This window comes from Crocodylus porosus, unplaced genomic scaffold (assembly GCF_001723895.1).
Source record: "Crocodylus porosus isolate Cpor-Errol unplaced genomic scaffold, CroPor_comp1, whole genome shotgun sequence".
NCBI classification, from domain to species: Eukaryota; Metazoa; Chordata; order Crocodylia; family Crocodylidae; genus Crocodylus; species Crocodylus porosus.
The window spans coordinates 73,033,802-73,057,286 of record NW_017728931.1 but is presented as its reverse complement, the minus strand read 5'-3'; the positions used below and the strand labels follow the sequence as shown (position 1 = coordinate 73,057,286).

The window sequence follows — 23,485 nt, the reverse complement described above, 5'->3', positions numbered from 1 at the left end:
CTTGCCCCTACCTTGGGCAAATTCAAGAGGAGGTTGGATGATCACCTGTCTGGGGTCTTGTGAACCCAGCATTCATTCCTGCCTGTGGCAGGGGGTCAGGCTACATGATCTGTTCAGGTCCCTCCTGACCCTAGCTACTATGAAACTACGTTTAATCAATGATTCCCTACTGAAATGATAAGTAAAGTTCAAATAAACAGCAAAGGTTTTTATGACTGCCAATGTTAACCACACCTAGAAATCAATTGTTTTCATGATTTGTAACAGGAAAGGTACTAAAGTTTTGGTTTTTCATTCAGGAAATGGATACTAGTTAAATATTTGGTTCTACATCAGACTCCTGAGGTTGTGTAGAGTCTATAAAGTAAGTAGAGCCCCACAAAGAGACAGGTACAGGATCCAGGAGCAGGATAAAGGCCTATAGTTGGCTCTTTTGCCATAGCTTTCATGTATATAAAAGGAGAGAATTCACTTAGGATAGAGATTTAAAAGGTGAGATGTTAATTGGAGAAGCTGAATGGTTTGGAGTCACAAGGGCCTGCTAAAGTCATGCTAGAGTACTAAAGGAATTGGCAGAGGTAAATGCAGAGCTATTAGTTATTATCTTTGAGAACTCATGGAGTTTGGGTAAGGTTCTGGACAACTGAAAAAGGTCAAATATATAAGGAAGATCCTGGGAATTACAGACCGGGAATAACCTCCATAGCCAGAAAAATTATGATAATCAAGGAATCTATTTCTAAATACCTACAACAGTAGTTTGCAACCTTTTAGAACTGACAGGTTGAATTAACATAGTTTGGTCTGAAAGGAGGCTGCCACTACAGCTTCCTGTGCTGCTGATTACCATTAGTCCCTCTGGCCAACTGTTTATGCCTCGTTGGCTTGGCAGATAGGTTGCTGATCCCAAACCTTAGAGGATAACAAGATGATCAGGAACAGCCAAGATGGGTTTATCAAGAGTGAGCCATGATTGACCCGTCTGATTTCCTGATGATGTGATGGGCTTTTGTGGATGTGGGGAAAGCAGGGGATGTAATATATCTCAACCTTAGCAGGGCTTTCAACACTGTCTCGCATGATCATGTTCCATAGCTCCAAGCTACCTTTCTGAAACATTTCTGTTGCAACTGAAAATGCTTCAAATGTTACTTCTGTCTGCTCCCTTAGCAAATTTCCAGAAGAAACAAACCTAGGTGGAGTTGCATACACTGTAGAACAGTGTTTCTCAACCTGTGGGTAGCAAGAATATATGAAAGGGTCATAAACAAACTTTAAAAATGGATTCTCCTTTAAAGGAGAAAAATGTGGGAAACTGTGGCTTTTCCCTTGCAGGCTGGCAGAGTTCCAGCTTGCAAGAGGCTGCTTGGGGCTCCCCATGCCCCACACACAACCCATCCTACCCCCCACACACACCCCTTGCCCCACACACTGAGGGAGAGGGACTGGGGCCTGAGGACAGGGGCAGCGGGTCGGGAGTGAGGGGCATTGGGTCAGGACTGGCCATCAATGTTTACAAATGAGTCCTGGTACAAAAAAGCTTGAGACCCACTCTCTAGAGGACAGGTTAGGATTCACAATGACCTTGATAAACTGGAAATATGATCCAAAATTAATCAAATGCAATTCAGTAACGACAAGCACAAAGTCCTGCACTTAGGATGGAACAATCAAATGCATGAATACAAACTGAGGAAACAACTGGCTAGGCTGTAGTACTGCAGGTTGTAGTAGACTGCAAGGTAACTATCAGTCAACATCGGGTTATTCCTGGGGAAAAAAACTCAGTAGCATACTGTGGGTGTTGACATCCTCTAGCTATAGGCTGCATCTGGCTTACCAAGCGATTCCAACTAGCCTGCAAAGCCAGAACATCAGCAGCAATTTGGCCACAAGAATCAGTGGCTGTTTGGCAGCTGGGAAAACAGTGATCTGATCAGAAGTGCAGCAGTGACAAGCAAAGCAGCAGCCTGCCTTCAGAGTGAATGGCATCAGTTTGGCCTGATGCAGGTGGGCTGCCTGCAAGTGTAGGGAAGTGATTCTTTCACTCTGTTCAGCACTATATCCAGTTTTGGGCAATGCACTTTGAGAAAGCCCAGGCAAACTAGCAAGCATATGAGAGAACAACAAAAATTATTATAGGTCTAGGAAACATGACTTAGAAGGAAGAGTTGGAAAACTTATCCTGGTACAGACAGCCAAAAAGCCTGAGGCTAAATTGATTCAGTCTTTGCAGGTTAGTCTAAGCTGCAATGATTAAACCAAGAAGCAAGTGAATAGACATTCACTTTTGATTCAGGAAATGCAGCCACATGCCTGGGCTAGTATGCTGGAAGGTTGGGGTTTAAATCCCCTCCCTGGCCCACGTGGGACCCTAGCCCTGGTCTGCCTGGGCAGGCAGTGGGGGAGCAGTGCCTGCCAGGCTTCTACCCCTCCCACAACTCCCCCCCACTCCCCTCTCAAGGCTGCCAAGCTGAGTAGGGGGTGGGTGAGAAAAAAGGTAATGGCACTGAATTCATAAAAACTTGAACAAAAATAGTCCTTTCTCTGAAGTGAGCATGTATTGAACACAGCAATTTGCAACTTTAAGCACACAACAAAGAACAGCCAAAAATTTTCACCTAAGTTAAGATACAGCCCAGTAAAACACAGTGAGAGCACACACAACTTAGTCTAACAAAATGTAAACCAAGAAGACAAGAGAAAGTCTTGTATAAGTTTTACATAATCCTGAGGTCAGATATATCCAGCTATTCAAAAAGTCATTCTTGGGGAATCAGCAAATGGCCTTAGGTGTTGGAGTGGAGATCCCATGGGCCTCATCTCTACTTGGGTTTTTACAGGTGCACCTGCACTCCCTTCTCCCCCTTGGGTGCCTTGACATTACTATGCTTGTCACCTATAGCACCTTTTGCAGGACGCTCATGTATTCAGTGTCTTTTGTCTCCCCCCTTTTTACAGGTTCTGCTTTATAATGTAAATTTAGTTCTCTGCTTTCTTTGGTCACACCAGCCCAAGCGGACCCTCTTCTGTTGCCTTAGCTCTATCTCTACCACATATATATGATTTTGCCAGGTCTTTGGCAACACTTCCCACCTTTCAGTCTGGTCTTGCAGGTCATAGCCCTGTGCTCACAGGTGGAAGGGGACTAGTCCCTCCAATACCCCCACCCTCTGACCCCAGACAGGGTTTGCCTGGGGGTCAGTCTTTCTCAGGCTATTGCCTGCCTGCACCCCATGCTCTACTCCAGCAGAGATCAAGGGGCATGGGCAGCACACTGAACTAGGAAAGGGGGAATTAAAGCCTCTCTGAGACCTCAGACCCCAGCCAGGGTTTGCCAGGGAGCAGTATTTCTTAGGTTGTTGTCCCCTGGTGCCCCACCCCCATCCCCACTTGCTCCATTCCAGAAGAGAAAAGTCTGGTAGGGGGTGCCCCCCCAGACAGACCCAGCTGCAGTCCCCAGCTGGGTATCCCACTCCAGCCTCATGTCAGCAAGCCCTCGCTGGTCCAGCTAGGGAGCATAGAGGCAGGGCCAACCATGCTCTCTGGAGCAGGCAGCACAGCCCAGGGCTGCAAAGCATGCTGGGGTGCTGGGGGGCTGATTTAACTTGAACCAGGAAGGGGTCTGGGACAGAAGTTTCATAAACCAGTTTGACCTAAATCCATTAAGTCTGATATCTTAAACCAGTTTCAGCCATTTTGAAACTGGTTTATGTGTAGTGCACTGTTCTGTCACAGCTTTAAACCAGTTTCTGATATTTAAGCCAGTTTATGTGCAACTTCTCTCCCTAGCTCCTACGTTCTTACAAACTATAGAATAATTGATATTCTCCCCCAAATATTTTCAGCAAAGTGAGTGATCTGATTCCCCCACTGGCAGCTGTGGGGGCTAGCTTTGGCTCAGAGGACTGCTGTCAGGGCAGAGGGCAGCAGGGTGTTGGGACATATGCTGGGCAGCTAATGGTGGGCTGGGCTGGGCTGGGCTCAGCAATTGCCAGCAGGCTGGGAGGCCTGCTCTAGTACCACCTGCCTTCTGGCCTGGGCCTGTACAGCAGACATATGGCTGCTTTCCTACACTGAAAATGTGAGTTCAGTTCATTATCAGTCCAATCTATGCAGCTTAGAAAAACCTCCAAAATTTGAATCAATTCCACCTTAGGCTTTTTGACTATCCAGACTTAGCCCAAGCCCCCTCTCTCTGTTTGTTTAGGCCCCAGGGGGCAATGTGTAGGGGGTGCACCTGGGTTCACATGCACCCTCTGAGTGTGGCAGTGCATCCCCTACAAAAACGCACCTGCGGTGCCTGCAGACAGTCTCTGCTCGCCACCCCACCGCCGACACCACCAGCAGCATCTGCAGGCGGTCTGTGATCACCACAGGCACTGCCAGCAGTGCCTGTGGGTGGTCACTGATCCCTGGTCAGCGCTTGCCACCTGCCCTCCCACCGTCAACAGGACCAGCAGTGTCTGTGGGAGCTCCGCACCCCTGCCGTTGACAGCGCAGCCGTGCCCCCCCCAGCTGCAAGGGGCACACGTCCTTCATGTTAGGCCCTCAAAACACTGATATTTACTTCTTTTTTAAATGGCTTTGATATCTAGTGTAAAGAACTAAATAAGACTAGGCATTATTATTAAACATGTCAAAACAAATAGATGCAAACAACAAAGGTTGATAGTCTTCTGTTGTATGCTTGAATAAAAAAGTTTGCACTAAGAGCCCTTCCTCCTCTGAGACCTTCTAAATTAATGTTGAAACTCAGCCAGCAATAAAATAGGTAATGACTTCCAGTGGGAGTTGGGTGCCTAACTTCCACAGTTGCCAATTCTCATAATAATAGGTGTTTTCCTTCAAGCCCCAGTTCCTGGATTCTTCTGAAACACCACAATCTCAGGTTCTGTTTGAAAAATAAAATGTATTTCTCTCTCTCATGTCTGCAGGGAACAGCTTGGAATGTGTCTCAAATCTATCTCACACACTGAAAACCTCAGAAGAGAAATAAAAAAAAACTCTTAAGTTTTACAGGAAACCTTATGAATTTTTGAGGCCTGCCTCATGCTGAGGGGTGGCATGGCTGATCTTCCTTCTGTCCCTTAAAAAATCTTGGCCTAAAATCCTAGGCAGTGGACTGAGTTTTCAACTGTTTTTTTTCCCCCCCTTTCAGACCATCAATCAAAGTTTGAAATGTAACACATAGAAAATGTCACAGGAAGAGCGAAAAGCTCTTTAACCATAAAATGCCATTGTCCACAAAATGATTGAAAACATTGTCTTAAACTTGTTTAGTGCTGAATATTAGTTCCTTGAATTGCTGTGTCCTTCACTGGCAAGTTACCTGGTTTCACCTTATGTTCACAAAGGGGCTTTTCCAGAACATCTGCAGGAGAGTTACTTATTTCCACCCTCTGACTGGAGGCTCCAGTTTTCTGTAATCTTCTCCAGCCTACCCCTTGTTCCCTCTGACCATTTTGGTAATGATTCAGGGGGCTGATTTATTTCTTTATTTTTTACATATTCTTGGCCACACCTATAGTGAATTCCCCACTGCCTGAATGTCAGGCTTAGAAATGGTACCCTTCCCACACCCAGTTAGAATTATAAAACCATAGAAAATGAGGGTTGGAAGGGACCTCAGGAGGTCATCTAGTGAATCCAACCCCCTGCTCAAAGCAGGACCATCCCCAACTAGATCATCTCAGGCCGGACTTTGTCAAGAGTCAAGACAGGCCTTAAAAACCTCCAAGGACAGAGCTTCTATCACCTCTCGGGATAACCTGTTCCAGTGTTTTGCTACCCTCCTAAAGTTTTTCCTGATCTCAAACCTAAACTTCCTTTGCTGCAACTTGAGACCATTGTTCCTTGTTCTGTCATCTGTCACCACTGAGAACAGTCAAGCTCCATCCTCTTTGTAGTCCCCTTCAGGTAGCTGAAGGTTGCTATTAAATCCCCTCTCAGTCTTCTCTTCTGCAGACTAAATAAGCCCAGTTCCCTCAGCCTCTCCTCAGAAGTCATGTGCCCTCTAACCATTTCCTACATGTTGAGTGAGCAAGTGAGGTCTCTGGAAAACAGACACCTTGAAACCTCTCTGCCAGTGGTGTACCATGGGTCTCCAGCCCCCATCCGTAGCCAATCACCAAGCAAGGGAGCCACCACCACCCCCACCAGCAACCCATCACCAAGCCTGGAAACACCAGCAGTGAAACCAAAAGTGCTGCCAGGAGACCAGTATCCCTTAGAAGGCCTGGCTGGCACCCTTCCTACCAGTGCCCATGGGCATGCCCCCTCCCACCCCCCACCCCCACTGTTGGTATGCCACTGCTCTCTGCCTTATTTCTCAGTCAAAAAAGGTGGACGAGAAGGTGAAAATATGGTCCAGAGAAAGCAAGTGGGTGACAGAACAGTCAGGGAGGGAGCAAGAAATGTAGACAAATGAAAGCAATTGGAGTTGGGGACAAAAAATGACTTATTCATCAAGAGGCAGGCAAGGGGTAGACCTGATGTTTTTTAGGGAAGAGAAGCTTACTCTTCTACTCTGGGAAATAAATTAATGGAAAAAAGTTTTCTCTCCCAACACTTTGTATATATGCATCTCTAGATAAATCAATGTTCATTCTTTGCATATTTGGCCTCAGGCTTTTGAAGGGCAAGGTAAGCATGTTGGCTGCGCAGGGAACCCAAATAACTTGGCTAGCTTTGTAGTTCTGGATAGGATTATTGTTCTTGCTGTAGTCAAGGTCAGTTCATCCGTGAGGTCGGGAATGTTCAGCAGGCAGTGTCGAATGATTTTGATTGATAAAAATCTAGCAAACAGCTCAGGCAGCTATATATTTGACTAGTGAAACCCATCTAATCAGTGCATTTTCACATCAGACTGTTCTGCTGGCATAACACATATCCGTTAGCAAAGTTAAAGCCTCAGTAACTTTCAGAAGTTATTTGTAGAGACAGTCTTATGCAATAGCACATGGAATGCTCAAAGAATAGGCAGAAAGGGGGATTGTCAGCATCATACCATTTCATTAAGATACTTTATCATGGTTCCCTCTAGTGGTAGGTTGGAGTTAAGCAGTGAGTAAAGCCACATAGAGAATAAAAGAGAAATACGGTTAATTAAAAGTGAGCTAAATGTAAATACCATAGACCAGTGATACTCAACCAAAGAGCCACAGGACCCTGTGGTGCCTTGAGATCCTTTCAAGAGCACCAAGGGGCGCCACACAATGTTAGTACTGTTGGTGTGCAAACATAATTTACAAGGCAAACCAAGTTATTTCAAATAGGAATTCCTGGTGTTAAAAACATTCAGACCTATTGGAATCCTTCTGAGTTATTTGCAAAAGAAGAATTGAAGAATTGTTTTTCTGTAGTCAAAAAAATGAGTGAAAATTAAGAGCTGGTGTTCTCTGAGGGGCATCTTGAGTCCGAAAAGGTTGAGAACCACTGCCAGGCATGGACACAGTGTATAGCCCTAGATCCAGTGATGTACATTACTGAGTCTGGAAGAAAAACAACAGTGCAAGCAGTGAGTGTAATGCTTAAAATATTCTTGCCTAATATACAGGCAGTGTTTTTCTTCATGCTTACCAGTGCATACTGTCTTTCTACCTAATGTATATCAGCACTGAAATTTGTTTGCACTGGTAACCTGCCAGTTACTTCCTCTGTCGGGAGTGTTATCTGCTCCCACTGCTTATAGTCCATTGTGGGTTCCCTGAACTTATGTTTTTCAGGCTGCCTTCCTTACATCAGTCCTTTACCACCAGTGCCATAATTTAGCCTGATTCTTGGAATGCAGATTTTGGGAAATTAATTTTGTAATACATTTTTTAACTATAAACTATTAGTTTTGTAATATGTTTTGAATTATAAAGTGATTTTAGGACCCCCAGTTTCATTTGGATGGACTCAGGTAGCAGTCCTTTCCAGAATCTGCACTTGGCAAAACGTGGAGGTTTCCCTGCTTTGCCAGTACAGTTTTTTATTGTTGTACTATATTTTGTATGAGACCAAAGCTTCAAACTGTTTGAAAATTGCAGCTGCCTGGTAATTAAGTGGTGTCTCACCACTAAAATATAAGATGTTTATTTTGATCAAAAAAACTGATAACTGGTTTTTGGTTTTGGATAGTTTAGAGACTACCATTATTCCCTGTGGAATGGCATAGCTGCTGTCTTCAACTGTGAGGGTCCTTAGCTATTGATCGAAATGTTATCATTTTCTCAGTTTTAGTGGGAATGGATAACGCCAGAGCTTTTTTTATGCAGGGTTCTTAACTTCTGAAGCTATTTCATCCTCTTGTTCCAGACAGCTACCTTCTTTCTTGCCTCCTCCTTCCCTCCTTTCATTTTTATCAGCTTCAAAGTACCAGGTTTTTCTCTGATGTTATAGAAGGAAAATATACAGGCAGGGTTTTGTTGTGGTACATTCTTGCACCTCCCCCCCAGCAATTTGTATATTTATTTATATTGACTTACCATGTCTGTAGCCCTGGTCATATTTTTTTCCTTCTTTCCTCTTTCTATCTGTTTTATTACAGCCATGCTCCCTGCCCCAGTTCCCCTTTTGTTTCCCTGACCACTTCCTTCTGTACATCCATATTCTCTCAAGCAAGAGGGTTCTTCCTGACCTTGATAAACAGATCAACCTTCCTAATTTTTACAGGTAACCCAAGACTCTAAGGACATTCCCCCTGCTTGTTCCATGTATGTAGGAGAATTTGAGACTTTACCTTGCTGGTTTGTATTCATTGCAGTTATTTCTAACTAGAACATAATTTACCAGTGTCAAGTTATTCTGCTGTGGAGTTCCCTATCCAGACCAGAAAGGAGGATATTTTTAATCATTTAGATCTGAAAAGGTTTTGTAGTATTCTAAAACCCAAGAAATTTCTTCTGGTGTTTTTGAACAAGTTGTGTGTTTGCAGCTTATACCTACTTTGTTCTCTGTTCTGTTCTATGTGTGTCCCAAGGCTGTACCAAATAAGACAAGCACAAGTTAATATGATTTAAAAATTATAGAGTCAACTTAAAGATGTAAGTATTTCAGAGTGGCACATACATATAAGTTTGCTGTGCTGAGGTAGGAGCAACTGATGTGCTAAATTAAATAGATCCCATAGGGATGATATATCTTTTTGCTATACACGAATAATCTATTATTGCCCTTAAAAAATCATTTCTTTGAGCTCTTCTTTCAAACACACACTCATACCCAGTTGCTATTCAGGGTGATCAGTTCAAAATATTAAACAGATTAGGTGCTTTGTAGCAATTTTTTAACCACTAATGAAAAAATAGAGGGTACTATATATCTAAAAATTATGACAAGCCTGATGTCACAGTTCTTGCAAATGTCCTTATAAAAATACAAATTTGGTGGGAAGCATCCAAAGCCGTGGAGCGTGGTTAGATAACAACCAGGCAAGAACTGTCTTTTCCACCGCTTACTGCTATATATATATACATTTTATGTCTACTAAGGCACTGTAGAGCTGTTTAGTCTAAAGGACTCTAGATATATATATTACTGTACATAGAACTTAACACTTGGATGCCGATATACAGTTTACATCTTCCCTCAGGTGGCCTTTCCCTCTGGGATCAGGTGTCTAGAATTTGGTAGCTTTTGATTGTTCAGCTAAAATGTCAGACCTGGATCCAAGGTCTTGAGCATCTCCAAGCATTTTGGGTGCAGTAACCAAAAGGGGTTTTACCCAAAGAAAATTATTTTGCAACCCTGAAACTGAATAATTCAGTCGACCAAGTTGTCCTTTGGAGCTTAATAGATTCAACGAGACTGATCATGTGAGTTTGTGATATTTAACATGAGTGATGGCCACCAAATTGATTCCTACAGGACCTTGACAGTGATGTTTATTAGTTCAGTTCACTGTTATGGCTTAGGAGGTTAACATTACCTCTGACTTATTACTCAGTTTCCCTGTAGCCTTTCCTTCCCAATGACAGGCTTATGTCTGCATTTCCTGAGTAGAATCCCATAATTCATTTCCTTTTAAATTAGATCACCAAGTTACAAGAACCCCTGTTTGCCATGTGAGTTACCTCCAGGAGGCTAAACCAGTCTTAGCCTCTGCTACAGACTTCTATCTGGAAACTTGACTTGTATGAAACTCCAACAACACACAACTTTTTAAGGACAAGGGGTACCATTTTTAAAAAGCATCACACATGTTATTGTACATGAACCTGAGCTTTCCCAGTCTATGTAAATTAGTCCCATTTCTCCCATCACCAGGGTTGGGTAAGACAGGCTGTACCTTACAGCTTCTGCCAGCCTGATCTTTCTGTGAGTCTCTCTCTCAGGTAAGGTCATGTGTTTTTCATTCATGCCAAAGGTCCTTTACTGAGGAGATCCCAAGACTTCAAACAGAGCTCCAAAAACAAGTCTGACAGGTTTATGCATTTCCCCAGTCTTCCTGCAGCAGATTCCATATATTATCCTTTTGAATGGTAGAAAATTGAATTAGAGTAATTAAAGGAATCTTGAATACACGTGAAAAGCTCTGGCAGGTGTTAATCCTTGGGGTTCTACAGAGCCAGATACCCCACAATAGCAAGTCTATAGATATATGCATTAAACAGCTATAACTTTAATGTCTTCCACATTCTTCACATTTAGTAGACATCAGTTTTCAAAAGTGACTTGTTATCCTAATTCTGAGGTGCCCATCCTGAGAGCATCTTAAAAGGGCCTGGTTTTCAGAGGCTCAGTTCTTTCTAAAAATCAGGCCTCTATAAAGTGCCAAAAGCTGGTGCTGTAAAGAATTTAAGCCTGAGAAATCACGGCTCATGTTGGAAAATCTCAGCCATATTGTATAGCATGATTCATTCAGAATGATTTAAATAATATTCCCAAGGGAAAAAAAATTGAAAACAGGTAAAGAAGAACACACATTTCTCCTTCAAAGCCTATATGGCAAATACGTTATGCTAGATTTACATCTAACTTGTACATCCATTGCCAGTCATGTTAGTCTGGGGGATCACTGCCAGTAGCAGTATTGTGGTGAGCCATCTTCCTGACAGAGATTGTGCATTCTTATTAAAGAAAGAATTCTCTCCAGCCTTTTTCTTTTCCAGAAGATTTGGCTACAGAAGCCCTTTAAAGAGTCTCCAGAGCTCAGATTGCCTAAAAAGCTTCCTTTCTTTATACCTGTCTGTGCTTTAACAAAAAGAATCAGGGACCGTCATCTTTGAAGATATCAAATTAAGAAATCTGTATCACTCTGAGCATCCCAGATATTTGTTTGATCTTCATTTAGTCGTAACACAGGGATCATGGTGTGTAATTAATTACAAATGAAATGGATGAAAACATCACCGTAAAACAAAGGAGCTGAAGGTCTGTGTTCAGGCAGAAATGTCTCAAGAGCCGCCCAAGACCTGCTTCCTCAGTACTGTAGGGAGCCAAGACAGCAGTGCCAAAGGATTGCTTCTTCCAACAGTGCCTCAATACAGCAGTACCTGATTTCTCCAAATGTCCTCTGAGAGACGAGCTGTTTTTCCCAAGCCATATGTACGTCACTGCTAACTCCCACCATCTCAAGTCTCACCAAATCCCTCTTCTCTCTCAACCTGAGTACACTCAGTTCCATCATGCCTTCTCTTTTCCCCTACCTGCATCCTTTCTTTCCCCCATAGTTATCCCCATGCTTCCTGCTGTCCAGCTCGCCTCCGTAGCACAGCTGGTGTGGCAAGTTGGCAGTGCTGGAAAACAAAAATAGCTGATAGAGCTGAGCATCTGAGCAGTTTTTTGACTAATATTGTCATAACTAAGATTAGCCTGAGTAAGGGAAATAATACTTCCTAAATTTAATTTCAAATCTTAAAAGGATCCTGTACCTGCAGTGTTATTATTGCATGTGCACGTGCAATTTGGAATCTGTGAGAGCTATGGGAGTCTGAATTGTTTTAGACAGAGGACTTAATCAAAATCAAGAAAAGCAAAAGAGTATTTTTCAAAAATCATCATTTTTAAGGATTTCTCCCTGAAAGGTTAGTAGTAAAAGTTTTATAAAAAAGACCAAATTATAGGGAAAAGTAAATTGACCTATGAAATGTTATCATGCCAGATGTGAAGACCAAATTCAATTGTTAAAGCATGAGATGGGAATTTTAACCTTGTAATCAGGGCTTGAACTACAGTGGGGTCGGGGGGCTAAGCCCCCCCCCATAAGAAATGAGAGGCTCCGGCCCACCCCGTTCCTTTCTAAGCAGCTCAGGTGGTGGCGGCGGCTGCTTCCAGCTGCCACCACCACAGACCCCCCAAGAATCGGAGTGTAATTTAAACCCTGCTTGTGATAAGTGTTTATCTCAATGCTACCTTAACTGTAGCATTGCTATCAATAACACCATAAAATACCTCCCTTAAGCAGCTGTTAATCTGCTCACTGTTTATCTGTTAACATTCATTTGTTTGATAATCAGTACTCAATTATTCTACATATGGTACAACTTTTCTTTTATGGCACCTACATTAAATGAACATTTGGAGGCACATAAAGTGTTAGAATTTACTTTTTAAGTATTCTGAACATGTTTACTTTGTTATTTTTGTAGCTATCACTAACATAAGCTGGAGAAAAAAACACAAAAAATGAAGATGCACACTAAAACTTAATTCCATCTAAAGTGGCAATCTTTAGTCCAGCTTCCTTTAATCGTGCTTTCCATTGCATTTGGCAACTGTAGGCAATTAATTTCCCCGTGTTTACATTGTCCACTTTCCTTTTGTGATTCACTGACATCAATGTGTAAAATGTGATTCACTCTTCTGTTTTGCTCTGTGTAATTTTAGAGACTTTCATGTAATCAGTTTAGAGAATATAGTACAGATATGAAAGACAAAGCATATTTTAAGATACAGAAAGGACTGTTTGCTCTAACGCCTTGTTATTTACAATGTTTTCCTGTCATGTACTTCATGTAAAGTGGGGTGATCAGAAGAGGTCAGTAACGGATGAAGATAATTCTCTTCCTGTTTATAAGTAATTGTCACGATAACATTTTTTTTTTCAAAATTGTGGTCTTCAGAAAGACCAGCTTATCATTGTTATTGTTCTGTGTTATTTAATTTTCCTATACCAGAAGCCTAGACTAAATGAATAAACTGAATAACTATGATTTTTTTAAAATAAAGGTTTAGATGAAAATATGTATTGAAACAATGCTGATATTAGAAGGACACGATGGCTAACATCATGGATGCCTTTGGATTGGAGAGTCCTTTGTCCTTGGTTAGTGTTTACTGATGACCTTGACCTGCAGCTATAATGAGAGGCATGCAAGCCTGTCAAGCATAGTAGTAGCGGTGGAAAAAAGCTGATCATTAAAACTGACTGTGTGACTTTTTTACTTGTTTCTCTAAGCTCTGAAAGAGGGAGATCCCCAGTCAGTTCCAGCAAGATTTACCAGACCATAACACCAGGGAGGTTATGGGGATGATTATAGAGAAAAGCAAATAACTTCCTAGATATGGTCAATATTTAAAAGATATTTTTAAAAGATATGTACTGTGTGAGCACATTAGAAGTACTGAATTTTTATTACTAATTAATGAAAATGACTGCAACTTACAGTCTACTGTCTATTTTAAAGCATGTAAATAAGTATTTTGTTAATTTAATGTCCTGTGTACAGGGGTTCAATTGGGGAAAACAAACAAATGGCAACAAAATACATTAGACAATCTCTGCTCAAAGGGTGATAAAGGTTTAGCTAGTAATGAAATCTGTTTCTTTTGCATTTAAACTTACAAGTTCCATGTGTATGTGTTTCTTTTTCTCTTCCAGTGCCACCTTGGGCCTTAATAGCCATAGCCATAGTTGCAGTCCTATTAATCCTTACCTGCTGCTTTTGTCTCTGTAAGAAGTGCTTGTTCAAAAAGAAGAACAAGAAGAAGGGAAAGGAAAAGGGAGGGAAGAATGCTATTAACATGAAAGATGTTAAAGATTTAGGGAAGACCATGAAAGACCAGGTAAAGTAGCCTTCCATTTCTTAAGCAATGATTATATTTAAAAATTCTGGAGGAAAAAAACCCAATGTGTTATATAGGTTTGTGCTCTATATGGGAAACTGGTTGTCAGAGCTTGAGTTGGAGATCACGCTGGATCCTGGAAGTGAGACACTTGTATCTCAGCAAAGACAATGACTGTTTGTACTCCTGTTACAAAACTGGTATCTGCTTTTCAAGCAGCTAGGAACACTTCAGTTTAGAAGGGAGAACATTTATTGTAAAAAAATCACAGTAATTCAAAAATGTAATGCCCTATCTCTATGGGGAACTGCAGTGAAGATTAGATGCAGTAGCGGGTTTCAGTAGCTAGGTAAAGAGAATCCATATTTGAAAGATTACTACACTAATCACCTACCTGTGAGCAAGAGGTGACTTTTTGTTCCAAAACTCTTCTTGTACAGGAACAGAAGGATAACTAGAGAGAGATAACAGCATAGTGCAGCAGAAGAGTGGAGTGGAGAATGTCAAAAGAAATAAAAAAGAGCATTTGGTAAATAATGAATTAACTGCAGGAGAAAAAAAGAAGGCTAAAGATAACCAAACACAGTTTTAGCTGAAAGGCAACAGTATAGCTTGGGACAAATCAGTGTGATTCTGTTTGAACATCGAATTGAGAACAGCAGAGAAACTCATGTTTCAGCCATGACGCATGTGAGGGGTGAAATACTGCAAAATCTTTTCAGCCCAAGTAGATGCTTTAGTTTCACTTCTGCAGGTAGTTAAAAACTCTTCATGATCCAAGGTCCTCCTTGCACACTTGGAATTCTGTCCTGCAACACTGAAGACAACAGGTGTTTTGCCTTTGACTAACATCCACTATCCTGCCGAAGGGCCTCTTTAGTATTCCCTGACTACTTATGTTTTCAGCATAATTTGTACATAAATGAAGAGGTACTAGAAATCACTCCCTCATGTAAACAGGTGGTCTTGTTCTCAGGTCTGCTACTTATTTTTCCCCATGGAAGATTGCATGACAGGTTTTGAGCTCCTAATGGACACATGTGAAATGTCAACTAGTGCAGTAGTCAGTTTTACATTCACAGCCAGTGGGTAAGATTTCTAAACTTTAGTTTAGTAGAGTATATGGTAAGAAAGTTAGTGTAGAAACAGCTGTTCTATTTTTAAACATGCTGTTCATTTAGGGTTGCTTCCCCTGAAGTGCTTACATATTATTTAAAAACAGTTAGCTTTAAAAGGGTATTATGGGTATTTCCATTACTAGCTGGAGTAGCCTTGTAGAAAAATTAGTTGATTTCAGACTGTACTGGTGTCCATTGTATATAGTGACACATTATCGCAATATATGTCACAGAAGAAGTTAATTCCATGATTAATAGGATCAATGAGGCTGAGCTCAAAAATACCACTAAGCAGTAATCCTGGATCCTCCCATGAAAAAGTGTAATAAGGATGTTGTTTTACTTTATATGATAAATATGAAACAAAAAATTATTCTCCCATCTTAATTCAAGCACCTTGATGTGACATCCATGGACTCCCTGCATTTGATCTATAACATTTGTTCCAGCTTATTAATATTAAGTAATTATGAAATGTTTCCCTCAGATTTTGTCCAAAACAGCAGTTCATTAATTGCTGAGCTACCCTGAGCTATCATTAGCCATTTTTTTCTTATGGAAGCAAAAATAATTTGAAAGTACTATTTGAACGTTTTTATGATAAAATTCAGTGTGATGTTTGCTCTGTGCTATCAAATGCAACTAATGATAACAAACCTAACAATTTATTGCAGGAAAAGTAACATGCATTTTGTTGATAGATATCTATGTGGAGTTTGTTCTGTATTATGTAAGACTGTTCTGGTACTTATAGTATATTAGTAAGTGTTGTTTATTATATTTTTAATTGCCTGGAAAAATGACCAAGACTTCAGCATATTGTAAATGTTTTAATCTATAAATGTATGCTTTATAGTCAATGGTGAGTTTGACTCAGTACTTTTTAGAGCAAAATTATAACCTCCTAGTTAATAATTTTTATCACTTAATAAAAATAACCAAAACTTTAAAATAGCCTGCAAAGAGCTTCAACTATATTAAAGTTATGTAATTGAAAAGGATGTACACAGTTCTTTTTAAACAGATGTGTCTAACTATTATGACTGTAATTCATGATCTATTGACAGAGTTTTGCAAAATTAAACACAGAGACCAGATTCTCATAACGCTGTCCTAACATTATCATCACTGAAGCCAAGGGAGCCATGACAGTTTCTGCCAAATTAAATGCTGACCAATAACTAATAATGGCTTGCAAAAAAATTGTTTAATATGTCCTTATTTAGGCATCTAAATCAGTTGACTAATTTTAAGCCTTTAGGGCCATATTTAGCACCATATTTAGAGTATTACTTTTTACATCTATACACAGTGAGTTGATGATGGCTTCATCTTGAATTAGCGTGACAGACCATGGAATTTATAGCAGGAAACTATGCAATGCTCCATTTAGTGTATGGCATATTTGAGAAGGAAGAAAGGGAAAGGACCTCCTAGACCTCAAGGAAGTAAATTTTAAAGACACAAACAGGCAAATTTATATGAAAATCAAGGTCTACTCTAATGCACTTGGAAAGATTATTGCAAGAGTTGTACACTGTCCCAGAGATCTGAAATGTTGCCGAAACAGGAAGGCTTGATTTTCCAGTCCGTAGCTCTAAACTTGCAAGGTACTGACCACATGCAGGATATAGCTTGAATGCCTTTTGCTCCTTTTGATTTCAGTAGGAGTTGAGAGTACTCAGTACTACTCAGTAGCCAGTTGGCAATTTGAAGCATCTCAGCAACTTGTAGAATCTCAGTTTCTTGGGCATGTACAATTCATTTGAGAATTACAATTAATAAAGCTAAGGGATTGAGCCCTGAAAGCCTAACTACTTTTTCCCTGCTGACATCAAATATTCATTAAAACTAACAACATCATGGACTGAGGCCCCAGTCCTACTATTAGAGAGTTCTGGTCCCAAATGGAGTCACCCAAACTGGGCTTAGGGGCAAAAGGTCCATGCTAATAGCTCTGAGCCTAGGTAGAACAAAAGCTTCAGTTAGGATGAAGTTATACATTATGTCACTTAAAGCATACTAAGGGCACTTAAAACATGAGCATTCTTATTTTAAAGCTTGTTAACTAATGCTAACTTTGAGCTTCTCAAAGTTATGCCACTTCAGAAGAGGGTTAACTTTAAGCCATACTACCCAGTTCATGTTTAGGTAACTTCAGTCTGCTCTGAAACTAGCAATTTTCAGTCATTCAGCATCCCAAGATGCATTGCCAGCCCAGTACCACCCAGAGTAGGGATGGAGCCCAGGTGTCTTGCCTCCTAGCCACATCCCTGCTTAACACCCCTCTAGCGGCAAGTCAGAGCTATACAGCAAGAAACTGAATGCAGACCGAAGTGCACTGTACCTAAAAAAAAACTTTGCAGAAAGCGTTCTGAGTTACAATGATCCCTTGGAACAAACAGAAATTCACTGTTGGTTCCAGTGGGGAGGGGAAACCAGCTGCTGGCTGCCAACCTGCAGCCAATTTCCCCTAGCAATTGCCCCTCCTTTTGCCCAGCCTGTTCCTGTTTCAGAATGAAAAGGAGAAAGGGAGTGGAGGGAGTTCAGACTGAGGTATTTTCAGCCCCTACTGGAGTGTGGGGCTGGTGTACTGCAGCCCCATAACCACCTTTGTGGAAGGGGGCTCCAATATACCCACCCCACCATCCAGCGGAGGCTGCAAACCCCCCAAACCAAACTCCCTATACTCCCTTTCCCCCCTCCCATTCTGAAAACAGCTCAAAGCTGGCAGGCAGGGCAGATAGAAGTTACAGAAGACACTCTGTTTTGAACCATCTTTATCTGACCCTTCATGCAATGAGGGGTCAGATTTTCAACGAATCTACCATATTTTAAGCTGTCTGCAGCCATGCACTTGTGTTTGGTCCAGGCTACGAACTGCTTTCTGTGGCCGGATTGGGCAAAAATACTCACTTCTGTGTGCACCCAGTATTAACCCTTAGTGTGCTCACAGCGTGTTCTAACTTCAATACTGCTTAACATTCCACAAATGTAATGTGGTCTAAGTGTAATGTGTAACTTTACCCTTCTATAGCATTGCTAGGTAGCACCTTCTGACTTGTGTAGTATGCAGAGTGCAGTTATATTATTTCAACATGTTAATTTCCCCAAACAGTTTTTAATATGATATTTTGAATGGGGACATTATGTAAAGATTAATATAAACCCTACATTTTGTTGCTGTAAATACTTCCCATACCAATGAGTACTGTGATCCTGAAACTCTTGCTCATGTGAATAATTCATATTCATGCAAGAAGAGCTCTCAGCTTCCACGCAACCCATCACAAAACTGAAATTTGCAGGATGAGGCCCTTATTATGTAAAGGACATTAATAAAAAGGCATTTTCCATGGACACGGTCATTTCTCCATGGTCTTACTAATATTTATGTGTGTGGCTGTTTTAATTTTTATTTCTTCCTTCTATGTTCTCCTTATCTATGTTGTATCTCATGACTGTTCTGGATTGTCACTTGCGGTAGGTTTATTTTGCTATTTGGACACACCTAGTCTAAAGCGCTGGTATTTTTAGTCTCCTGACAGCTGCGGCTCCTCAGCTCGGATTTATACATAGCTTTGACACACATCAAGAGGCTGAACTAAATTGATTTTTTGGGGGGAGGGATAAAAGGTTGTCATTTTCTCCATAACTAAAATATATTAAGTCAAACTGTACTAGAAAGCTCAAGTTCAAATTGATATGTGAAGGAAAGAAATTTACTGGTTTTCTTTTTAATATAAATATATCAACTCTAAACCCAAACAGTTATAATGTATTTTTTGTTTAAAAAAAAAAAAGGAACACCAGACTTGTCCTAGTGTTACTAAAATGATCAGTATCTCATATTCTCAATACAGTGTAGACACCTTAAGCTGTCAGGCAATGCACTCCACATCAAATTGACTGCCATGGTATTATTTCTGAATTACACTGGTATAACTGGATGCAGACTAGGCCCATCATTTTCTAAAGCTCTTCCCATCAAAATTGTCTGTGCTGCAGTTTATCAGTCTCTACAAAGCTTCCTATGTCTCTCATAATTTTCTCCCACTGTTTTTTTTCCCTCTGTAGAAAAACATCCAACTCTAGAGACACCATAATAGCTGCTGATTTAATGACTCTGAATATAATGCATTGGTACAGCAAATTTCTTGCTTAAGCTCAGCCTTTGGGAAAGGAATAGACTTAATCACTTCAGTGACAATGAAAAGCAGCACTGAAAAATTACCAAAATTAAGCCCTATTTCTTGGAAAATAACTGCCATGATAGTCCACACCTTTTATTAGTTCACGATGCTTCTATGGAGAAGATTTAACATCCCAGCCATTTCTCATTGTATCAGGATGAAACACTGTCAGTCACAAAATGAAAATGAAAATGTTATTTTCATTTTGCAGGAGAGAGCCTGTTAATTAAAACAAGAGGCTTGGAAAAAAAGATATCTGGACTCTATAATCTGATTCTGCCACTAATTTGCTATGTAACCTTGTGCAAATCACTTTATCTCACTGCCCCCTTGTTTACTCCTATGTAAAATGGAGTCTGGGAAAATAAAACTTACCTGTGTCATAGGGATGCTTCAAAGCTTAATTAATGTTTATGCTAACAACTATGAGTTATTTATTCCATTAACCTCCATATTTCAGTAGCAACTGATTATTTAGACTAATTCTCTTTGTTTATTTTTATTTTTCGTAATCTGTAAACTGCTTTGCTCTCACAGAGCCAAACCATTCTGAACAAACAGCATTGCTTTTGCTGGATGTTTTTACCTGCATAGGAGAAATTGCAAAATACTGTAAATTAACAGAAACGTGTGTGTTGAAATCCTGGTCCTAATGGCAATTCTCCTATTGACTTCAATAGTGCCATTATGATCCCTTGGTTTTACAGCCAACATTGTCCAGCAAAACGTCTACTCCAGCAAAAATGTGAGTTTCTGGAGCAAAGGTTCTTCAGTGAGCAGTAGCCTCTTCTCCCACAATCTTTCTTCTAAACCAGCCACCTTGAGCATGATTTTCTTCTCCAGTGATGGACTCCTTTCTTGTTGTCCAGTGTACCATTTCCCACTCTGCCTTGTGCAGATGGCCTGTCTATAAGTTATTGGCTCACCTCATTATCACACTAACCCACACCTAGTATAGCAGGAGGGGATACAGGGTCTAAGTGCAGAAAAGTAAGCAGTGCCATTATATGCCAGCAGAGGAAGATCCAGAAAATGCTGATAAAGTATATTCTGATTATGTATACAGATTCTATCAAGCACTGCCAATGTATTCATAAAACGTCTATCTTTTTAACCATGGCTTTGGCATTACAAAACTTGGCACAGAGAGACACAGGACACCTGTTATGACAACAGCAGCACAAAAAACCAAACAGGCGAATACTAAAATTGAAAAATCCAAGGAGAAAAACTGAAAGTGAAAGTGTATCAGAAAGCTGTCAGCATTTTGCTCTTTGAAAAACTAAACTAAACACTGCTTATAACAAGCCTGAAAAGCAAAATATTATAGGAGACAAGTAATGGCAAATGGCCTGCTATTCTTCTGGGTTACTGGATTAAATTCAGTTCTTTACTATCAACAAATTGCTGCTCCATGTTCAGGTACAACCGTGGTGGTCCAGTCCAGTTGCGTTGGGTGAGTTTGGATTGATAAGACTCTCTGGAAAGTGTGAAAACAACATCTTTGTAATGGCCTAAATATGAAGATAAACATCTATATTCCCCAGCATTCTCCATGAAACTTCTTGCATAAGCCATAAAAGCAATGCATTTCTATGGTACTCCAGCAATCTACAGCCCTTTCAAACAAAAGCTGCAAGCAACACAACGTGGATGCTTTGTCTCTTCCTAGCCTCCCTCTCTTCCACTCAGTTCTTCACAAACACAGCAGAGGAGTTTGCTTTGAAAACTTATGGAATAGTTTTAATCTACATTCAACATCTTTGTTTTAAAATAATTCATGTTATTACTTTTATTGCTGCCTCTTTATTGCTGATCTTAATTTATAATTTATACTTTTAAAAATCGTATTTACTTCATTATATCAGTTTGTGTAATGGCTTTAGAGAAAGGTGGAAACTAGTTCCCAAGTTATTCTGGAAGCCAGATCCTGAGCCCTTCCTTCAAGACCAGATTCTTGGTCTTAAATGGTAGCTGGGAATGATGCAGGGAGCCTTCTCGTCCTCATCCTGTTCACATAAAGCTTGGACTAGAGCGGCTTATTCTTTGCTACATAGGGTCAATTCTTTCTCTCTCTTTCACTTCAAAGTCCTCCAGGGGAGGCTAGTGTCCCAAAAGCTGCCAGGAAGAAGCCAGATGATTGTTCCTTCCTCCTCCTGCATTACAGACTGGCCAGTAGAAGTGGCCTGTCTAGTGAGGAAGAGGGTGTAATACCCAAGCCCCCTCTGAACACTGGAAAGCGTTCACAGAAGCTGTTTACTTTTTGATGCAGTGTCTCAGGAATGGTGCGGTGTCATTCCACCTCTTCATAAGTGCCTAAAACCTGCTGTCAGGCTTTCAGCTTTTACTCCAAAAAGCACTGAAGATACTAGAGGGGTGAGAGTGCATGAGTATGAGCGCACTGATGGAAAAGCCACAGATAGGCAACTTCTGTGTAAATAGATTTGGCTTTAAACTCTCTGAAATGTTCTGTTTTTAGTCTGTTCCAAAGCAAGATAAAATCCCTTTTATCCATTTTTGAATTTTGGAGACTGGAAAGTCAAAATTTCTACCCACTTTCTGGTTATTAACTAAGCTGCAGCAAAGAAAGGCAGACATTTGAACTCTCAGAAAAAAGGAGTATATCATTTGCTGTATGGGCTACATGGGCTTTAGCTCTGGTTCTTTCTGTCTCTATAACTGAGATGGTACCAAATTATTGTTGTCGGAAAAAATCTGGAGTTTTTTTTTATTTTTATGATCTTATCTGAGTTCTAACCGAATTCTTGTTTCCCTGCTAACTCAGACTTGCAGAAAAACTACTTCTGTCTTAACAACTTGATGAGATTCACACTGTAGCCTGAAACCCAAGGGTATGACACACCAAAATGGGAAATGAGTTCCAGATTAAAGGGCCATTCACTGTGGGGTTCTGTCTACTGTTGGCTATTTTAAGCGTATTCCCACTACTGTGGCTGAACTGGTTATAGTACCAGTGGGAGCTGCTTGCAATACTTATCTAGTACAGACATGGCCTGAGAAACCAGCTTCCTCCTCCCAGATGGTAAAGAATGTCAGCAGTTGCTATGGATTGGTGATCTCTTGGGGATCTAGAGTCAATGCCACATAAGGCTTCATAGATCAAAGTAAGCATTTAGAATTACAGAATAGCAGCAACAGTTTGTTTCAGTATATTATGAATTTCAAAGTACAATTAGGAGTATTTAGATATTGGTACGCATTGGCATTTTTTCCTTTAAAAAAACGAGAAAATGAGTAAATTAAAAAATAGGAAAAAAATCAGCTTTAAAGCATACTAAGTGAATTTTTTGGTGGTCCCATTCTGCAGTTCACAGCATGGACCTTTCTCTTTTCCCTTCCTCTGCCCCCTCTCCCTCTCTTTCTCTCTGTCTCCTGCAACTGAGCCAAAAGGAAAAAAACAATTCTTTGTCTGATTTTTCTCTTCATGTCAGCCTGAGGCCTTCCTGCCTTATAACATTGGCTATGCTTATATTAATTGCTTTGCAAAATGTAATTGAATGTGGTGATAAATATTGGTTATAGCAATTAATTTAGATTATTATAATCAATTTCAGCAAACCTATACCAGATAAAAATACAAGGAATTGCTTAAGGGAATCTCTCAGCACGCTGGAATGGTGCTCTAGTACAGTGTCTTCCAGAAGTCACACCACATTCCCACAGCACCAAAGGTGGCCATATGTCAGGCTATTAAACAGTAGCCCAAATGAGCCTCTGAAATTTCATGAAACACTTCAAAGGCCTTGTCTGGCCTCAAAAACAAAATACTTTGAATAAACTCGCTGCCCATTTAAAAGCTAAACAATCATGTCAAAGCATCCCATGCTGGACACAGTGGATTCTTGTTCGTTCTGTACATCAATGTGGCCCCCTGCTGACACTGAACACCAACAGTCTTGCAGCAGTAATAGGCAAAGTAGATTTCACAGTGGCCAAAGTGTGGTTCAGCCATTGGAAACCCAGAAGCAACATGGTTTTTAAATTAATTCATGGAGAGAAAGCAGATGCTGGAAGAATAAAATTTTGCCTTTCCTTCCAAGGGATGCTGATAGAGGATATATTACCATTGCCAGATCAGGCTGTTTGGATGTGCAATAGTGTATTGGCCAGTTATTTTTAAGGGGTCTTTTGTCTTTATGGGATAAAAATATTAAAGATCAG

General features: G+C 40.6%; 1 protein-coding gene across 11 annotated transcripts in view; it reads left to right on the top strand.

The window, feature by feature from the left end:
* Window positions 1-23,485, top strand: part of SYT1 (synaptotagmin 1) — a 542,326-nt gene that overhangs the window by 383,255 nt on the left and 135,586 nt on the right. For all 11 annotated transcript variants that reach the window (XM_019543164.1, XM_019543160.1, XM_019543161.1 and 8 more), the window contains one exon: window positions 13,808-13,992. In XM_019543164.1, the coding sequence (XP_019398709.1) occupies window positions 13,808-13,992 (185 nt within the window). The remainder of the gene's footprint in view (window positions 1-13,807; window positions 13,993-23,485) is intronic.